Consider the following 7,500-nt stretch of genomic DNA (forward strand, 5'->3'; position numbering starts at 1 on the left):
GGTGGCGCGTGCTGCTCGAAGGTCTCGCGCCTGTTCCTGGTGCAGAAACCGGAGAATCGGTGACGGGCTCCGGGAGGAGGACCAGACCGTTCAGCTGCAGACCGGGACGCACCGGGACCGGGACCGTCCTCGTACTTTAGGAGGTTCACGCGCAGCGGCACTTTTTTCTCTCCCTCGCTGCTTCTTTCCGGGAGGAAGCCCCGGACCCTCTCCGGTGGTCTCCGGTGGTCTCCGGTAAGTCTCCGGTAGCCTCCGCTCTTCTTCTTTCAGGAGCCAATCAGGAGCGCGACAGGTACCTGCGCGGCGCGCCCAGGTGAGAGGAGACAGGTGCGCGCGCCCGCTCCAGGTGTTGGATGGAGGAGGAGGGCGGTCAGAGGTAGGCCGGCCGGCCGGGAGCCGGAGCTCCGGTCCCCGCCGCCGCGCCGCCGCTCCCCGCTCAGACCTCCGGGAGCAGGACTCACATTTAGAAACACCGGAAATCAGATGATTTAAGATTTAAATCAGATGATTTCAGACAGACGTTAAAATACCAGAAAGACATTTAGAAGGTTTGGAAATATTATAAAATTATGGTTTTATTGACCTGAAGAAAGATTAACGACGAGAGCCGAGACTCACGAGCTCGCGCTCATATCCACTGTTAACACACAATGTTTATGAACATATGATATATATATATATATATATATATGAACATATGATATATATATATATATATATATATATATATATATGAACATATTATATATATATATATATATGAACATATTATATATATATACATATTTATGAACATATTATGTGTTAATATTAAAACATTTATACAAATATATATATATATTCTCTCATATTGACAATAATATTAACGTATATTCACACACACACACACACACATTTATATATATATATATATATATATTCACACATATAAACATATAATCACTTATTTTCAGGTATAAATAATATTTCCAGGTATAAATATGAACATAATTTCAGGTATAATATTATCCAGGTATATATATTATTATATATTCAGGTTTATTTCCTGATCGATAATCAACGATTTTGGGACTACTTTTTACTCCTAGAAAAAAACATTTAAATCATCAAGTTTATTTTGTGTATTTATTATTTATTTTATGTGTGTGTAAGTGAACGTGTGTGAGCGCGTGGGTGTGTGTGTCTATAAGTGTGTGTGTGTGTGTGTGTGTGTGTGTGTGTGTGTGTGTGTGTGTGTGTGTGTAAGTGAGCGTATGTGTTTGCGCGTGTGTGTGTGAATGTGTCTATAGTGACTATGTCTGTGTGTGTGTGTCTCACCCCTCATCCCTCCTGTGTGTGTGTGTGTGTGTGGTGTGTCTGTGTGTGTGCGTGGTGGTATGTGTGTGTGTGTGTGTGTGTGTGTGTGTGTGTGTGTGTGTGTGTGTGTGTGTGTGTGTGTGTGTGTGTGTGTGTGTGTGTGTGTGTGTGTGTGTGTGTGTGTCATCTCTCCCGTCGCTCGGTGCAACAAACAAAGTCAAACAAAGTGTCCGGACGGATCGGATCCCGTGAAGTAGTCTGCAGGTCTCAGTGATCGGGTCCGGGACCAGGACCCGGACCGGGACTTACTCTGTGTGTGCTGGTTGTCAGTCTCGCGGAGGAGGAGCAGCGGATCCGGATCAGGAGCCCATGCGGACCGGAGCGAGTCCTCCATGAAGCCGCACGTCATGGCGGAGGGACCCCGCTGCAAGAGGCGCAAGCAGGCCAACCCGCGGAGGAAGAACGGTAAGACCCCGAGACCCGCACCGAGACCCGCACCGAGACCCGCAGCCAGTCCCCGAACTCTGCGGTCCCCCTTCGGGGCCCGGGGCGTCCCCGCGTGTCCCGGGACGCGCCCCGGGACACGCAAAGTTCTCTAACGGGACTTTGTGGAGCTTCCAGGGGGACCGGAGTCTGCGTGGAGCCCCGGGCCTCACGCTGGGAGGGACCCGGAGCCGGGACCGGGAGCCGGGACGCGCCGGGTCCTGGTCCGGGTCCCGGAGACTCTCAGAGCAGCAAACCGTTATCCGTGCGGCGGCTCCGCGCGAGGACCTGTTGGCTGCGCCCGCGCCACAAAACAGACTGAAAGAGAATAATAGACTTTAAAGATCACATCAAGACACAAACAACAAACAACAAACAACAAACTATTTAATGCCTAGTTGTGTTTTAGTTTCCTCTCTCACGACACATTCCAGTCTCTGGTTTATTAATTTAAATAAGTTCTTCTGGAGGAGGTGAAACGAGTCTTTGGTATAATTTTATGTATTTAATAATTCTGCTGCATGAAAGATGAAGATGCTCTTCGTCTTCATCACTATGAGGAATGCTGCTGGTTTAAACACTCAGTCTCTCGGAGACTTGTTGTGTTTGTTTGTTTGTTTATCTTTCCTGTGAACTTGACTTTTGAAAACAACATTTAAATCGTTGGTAATAATGTCATTTAAATCTAGTTGAAGTCGTTCCGGGGCTTCACGCCGTCCTGTTGTTCTTCTTCTCTGGATGGTCTCCCCCCTCAGGGTCCAGGGGGGGTCTGGGGGTCTGGGGGATCTGGGGGATCTGGTGTAACAGGATCTCCGGTGTCTGCCGTCACTTCCAGCTGTGAAGCTGCAGCTGTTTTCTGATGTTTGGATCTTATTGTTCGTCTTTAGCTTCTTCATCACGGAGAAAGAAAATTTCTTTATTCAGAAAGTTTACCGTCAATCAGCTGTGTGTGAAATATGTCACTTAGTTAATGTGAATTATTTGATTTGATTAATGTGAATTATTTGACTTAATTAATGTGAATTATCTGACTTGGTTAATGAATTATTTGACTTGATTAATGTGAATTATTTGATTAATTAATGTGAACGATTTCATTTAATTAATGTGAATTATTTGACTTAATTAATGTGAATTATTTGACTTAATTAATGTGAATTATTTGACTTGGTTTACTAGTTATTGCGTTGGTGTCGATCTGAAGGCGGTTGGATGGACTCCGTCCTGATGGAGATCGTTCCTCATGCGACACATTTAATACTTGGTGTGTTTGTATTTATGATGATTTGATTTTAGAGACGATGAAGAGCTGATGATGAAGAGCTAATGATGAAGAGCTGATGAAGAACAGCTGATGTTGAAGAGTTTATTTTAGATTTGGATTTTGAGTGTTTGAGGTGATTTTTAATGAATATGAAGAAGTTTTGATGTCTGGGCACGAAATGTTCCCTGAACATGTCTGAGGCTCCGCCCCTCTGAGGAGGCTCCGCCCCTCTGAGGATGTTCACAACTCGTCCCTCAGCACGATATCTACAAGTTTGACAACCAAAATAATTTATTCATTTAGCCGTTAGAGTAGATTAAAGAACCCGAAAGTCAAGATTATAGAACCCGATAGTGTAGATTAAAGAACCCGAAAGTCAAGAATAAAGAACCTGATAGTATAGATTAAAGAACCCGAAAGTGTAGATTAAAGAACCCAAATAGTGGATATTAAAGAACCCAATTTTGTAAATTGAAGAACCCAAAAGTTTAGATTAAAGAACCCAAAAGTGTAGATTAAAGAACCAAATTTGTAGTTTAAAGCAGGGGTCCCCAACCTCGGGCATGACCGTAGATCCACGGCTTGGTTGGAACCGGGCCGCGGAAAAAAAGTGAATACAAAAAGTTGTAATTTTTTTTTTTTAATCAGTCGGAAAAATATATTATTTTGAAAAAGGAGCGGATCCACCCGTGTGTCTGAGCCGCGTTCAGGAGTCTTAAAGTTCGGGTTCATCGCTGCAGGCGAGTCTCATGTGTCGAACCCTCTGCTGGCGGCACAGTGACAAAGAATCTTAAAACATATTCAACCTGCTCAATGAATTCTGTCACTTCAGGGAAATGACAACTGTTTTCAAGTTGGCCGATAAAGTCGCTGCTGTGTGGGCGAGTGAACAGCGGAACATTCTACATGTTTCAGACGTTGACCGGGTGGAAGAGGCTTTTCAAAGAGTTTGAGCGGTACTCCAACCACAAAAGACCCGACTGCAAAAGAATAGACCTGCAACCCATTTGTAAACAAACCCACCGGTGAATCGAGCCGTCCGAGCTAGAAGAACATGTGTTGGATGTGCAAATGACGGTGGCCTTAAGGGACATTTCACACAACAACTCTGCCTGTTCTAATGACAGCGACCAGAACTCGGTGAGGAGCAGCGGACCAAACGTCTGTGTCGCCGTCTCCATCAGCGGCTCGTTGCAGGTCAACAAGCACGGCTCACACTCATTCGGCGTAATGATGAGTTGTAGTTTTGGCACTTTATGCCCTTCGTATAATGGTATGACGTCATATTTATTACGTCATTTATATTGCCGGTCCGTGAAAATAATTTCTGACACCGAACCGGTCCGTGGCTCAAAAAAGGTTGGGGACCGCTGGTTTAAAAGAACACATTTTTGTAGATTTAAATAACCAAAAATACAATCAGCCGGTTTAATCTACACTATACTAGGAATGAGACAGGTTCAATGTCCCCTTCACGTCAGAGTGAGACAGGTTCAATGTCCCCTTCACATCAGAATGAGACAGGTTCAATGTCCCCTTCATGTCAGAGTGAGACAGGTTCAATGTCCCCTTCACGTCAGAGTGAGACAGGTTCAATGTCCCCTTCACGTCAGAGTGAGACAGGTTCAATGTCCCCTTCACGTCAGAGTGAGACAGGTTCAATGTCCCCTTCATGTCAGAGTGAGACAGGTTCAATGTCCCCTTCACTTCAGAGTGAGACAGGTTCAATGTCCCCTTAACGTCAGAGTGAGACAGGTTCAATGTCCCCTTCACATCAGAGTGAGACAGGTTCAATGTCCCCTTCACGTCAGAGTGAGACAGGTTCAATGTCCCCTTCACGTCAGAGTGAGACAGGTTCAATGTCCCCTTCACGTCAGAGTGAGACAGGTTCAATGTCCTCTTCACGTCAGAGTGAGACAGGTTCAATGTCCCCTTAACGTCAGAGTGAGACAGGTTCAATGTCCCCTTCACGTCAGAGTGAGACAGGTTCAATGTCCCCTTAACGTCAGAGTGAGACAGGTTCAATGTCCTCTTCACGTCAGAGTGAGACAGGTTCAATGTCCTCTTCACGTCAGAGTGAGACAGGTTCAATGTCCCCTTCACGTCAGAGTGAGACAGGTTCAATGTCCCCTTCATGTCAGAGTGAGACAGGTTCAATGTCCCCTTCACGTCAGAGTGAGACAGGTTCAATGTCCCCTTAACGTCAGAGTGAGACAGGTTCAATGTCCCCTTCACGTCAGAGTGAGACAGGTTCAATGTCCTCTTCACGTCAGAGTGAGACAGGTTCAATGTCCCCTTAACGTCAGAGTGAGACAGGTTCAATGTCCTCTTCACGTCAGAGTGAGACAGGTTCAATGTCCCCTTCACGTCAGAGTGAGACAGGTTCAATGTCCCCTTCACGTCAGAGTGAGACAGGTTCAATGTCCCCTTAACATCAGAGTGAGACAGGTTCAATGTCCTCTTCACGTCAGAGTGAGACAGGTTCAATGTCCCCTTAACGTCAGAGTGAGACAGGTTCAATGTCCTCTTCACGTCAGAGTGAGACAGGTTCAATGTCCCCTTCACGTCAGAGTGAGACAGGTTCAATGTCCCCTTCACGTCAGAGTGAGACAGGTTCAATGTCCTCTTCACGTCAGAGTGAGACAGGTTCAATGTCCCCTTAATGTCAGAGTGAGACAGGTTCAATGTCCTCTTCACGTCAGAGTGAGACAGGTTCAATGTCCCCTTCACGTCAGAGTGAGACAGGTTCAATGTCCCCTTCACGTCAGAGTGAGACAGGTTCAATGTCCCCTTAACGTCAGAGTGAGACAGGTTCAATGTCCCCTTCACGTCAGAGTGAGACAGGTTCAATGTCCCCTTAACGTCAGAGTGAGACAGGTTCAATGTCCTCTTCACGTCAGAGTGAGACAGGTTCAATGTCCCCTTCACGTCAGAGTGAGACAGGTTCAATGTCCTCTTCACGTCAGAGTGAGACAGGTTCAATGTCCCCTTAACGTCAGAGTGAGACAGGTTCAATGTCCCCTTCACGTCAGAGTGAGACAGGTTCAATGTCCTCTTCACGTCAGAGTGAGACAGGTTCAATGTCCCCTTCACGTCAGAGTGAGACAGGTTCAATGTCCCCTTCACGTCAGAGTGAGACAGGTTCAATGTCCTCTTCACGTCAGAGTGAGACAGGTTCAATGTCCCCTTCACGTCAGAGTGAGACAGGTTCAATGTCCTCTTCACGTCAGAGTGAGACAGGTTCAATGTCCCCTTCACGTCAGAGTGAGACAGGTTCAATGTCCCCTTCACGTCAGAGTGAGACAGGTTCAATGTCCCCTTAACGTCAGAGTGAGACAGGTTCAATGTCCCCTTCACGTCAGAGTGAGACAGGTTCAATGTCCCCTTCACGTCAGAGTGAGACAGGTTCAATGTCCCCTTCACGTCAGAGTGAGACAGGTTCAATGTCCCCTTAACGTCAGAGTGAGACAGGTTCAATGTCCCCTTAACGTCAGAGTGAGACAGGTTCAATGTCCCCTTCATGTCAGAGTGAGACAGGTTCAATGTCCCCTTCACGTCAGAGTGAGACAGGTTCAATGTCCTCTTCACGTCAGAGTGAGACAGGTTCAATGTCCCCTTAACGTCAGAGTGAGACAGGTTCAATGTCCCCTTAACGTCAGAGTGAGACAGGTTCAATGTCCCCTTCATGTCAGAGTGAGACAGGTTCAATGTCCCCTTCACGTCAGAGTGAGACAGGTTCAATGTCCCCCCCCCCCCCCCCCAGTAAACACCTCCCTGAGGGCAGAACAAAGAGAAGCTCCTCTCTCCTCGTTCTTAATCACAATTCAGAGCGTCTCACCGCCGGAGGCCCGATGAAAAGAAGGTGGATGGAAGGTGTGTGTCTGGCCTATATAGCCCCCCCCCCCCCCCCCGATATACATCTTAAAGGATCACAGGACTTAGAAACTAACCCTGAAACCGTTTACGGAATTATTTATTTTTGTTGCATAAATCGTTATTAATTATATACAAATATTTAACCTCAATGTTTCCTCTTCAATTTGTTCATGAATTAGAAGAAACGTGTTAATTATTTGAGTCTGAAAGTCATCTTTCTTCTACAACAACAACAACAACAACAACAACAATACTGAGAAATGAAGAAATGGTTACAACTCAAAACACATGCCATGTTCACATGAGGACGTTTTCATAATATCAATAAATGTTATTTAACCCAGTTATTAAGAAACAAAAGAAATTTATTTGAGAGATTCTGTATTCCGTTCCCTTCAGAGCCCAAAGAGTGGAGGTGTTGTTCCATGTTCTTCCTGTAGGGGGCTGGAGGCCCCTGGAGCTTTGTGCTTCTTAAACTCAGGAATCAAGTTTAAAATGCACCATGTGATATGAATTCCTAACCCCCCCATCAGAGCTGTTTGATTGAGAAGAAAAGGAGAGTACCCCCCCCCCCGCCCCCC

General features: G+C 46.1%; 1 protein-coding gene across 3 annotated transcripts in view; it reads left to right on the plus strand.

The window, feature by feature from the left end:
- zeb2a (zinc finger E-box binding homeobox 2a) overlaps positions 1–7,500 on the plus strand; it is a 46,384-nt gene that overhangs the window by 28 nt on the left and 38,856 nt on the right. For 2 of the 3 annotated variants that reach the window (XM_056435242.1, XM_056435250.1), the window contains exon 1: positions 1,485–1,761. In XM_056435242.1, coding sequence (XP_056291217.1) covers positions 1,689–1,761 — 73 coding nt within the window. In that variant the 5' untranslated portion in view covers positions 1,485–1,688. Of the gene's footprint in view, positions 235–1,484; positions 1,762–7,500 lie in introns of those variants that run through there. The other variant, XM_056435235.1, reaches the window with a different exon arrangement.

This window comes from Pseudoliparis swirei, chromosome 2, assembly GCF_029220125.1.
Source record: "Pseudoliparis swirei isolate HS2019 ecotype Mariana Trench chromosome 2, NWPU_hadal_v1, whole genome shotgun sequence".
In the NCBI taxonomy this organism is placed as follows: Eukaryota; Metazoa; Chordata; class Actinopteri; order Perciformes; family Liparidae; genus Pseudoliparis; species Pseudoliparis swirei.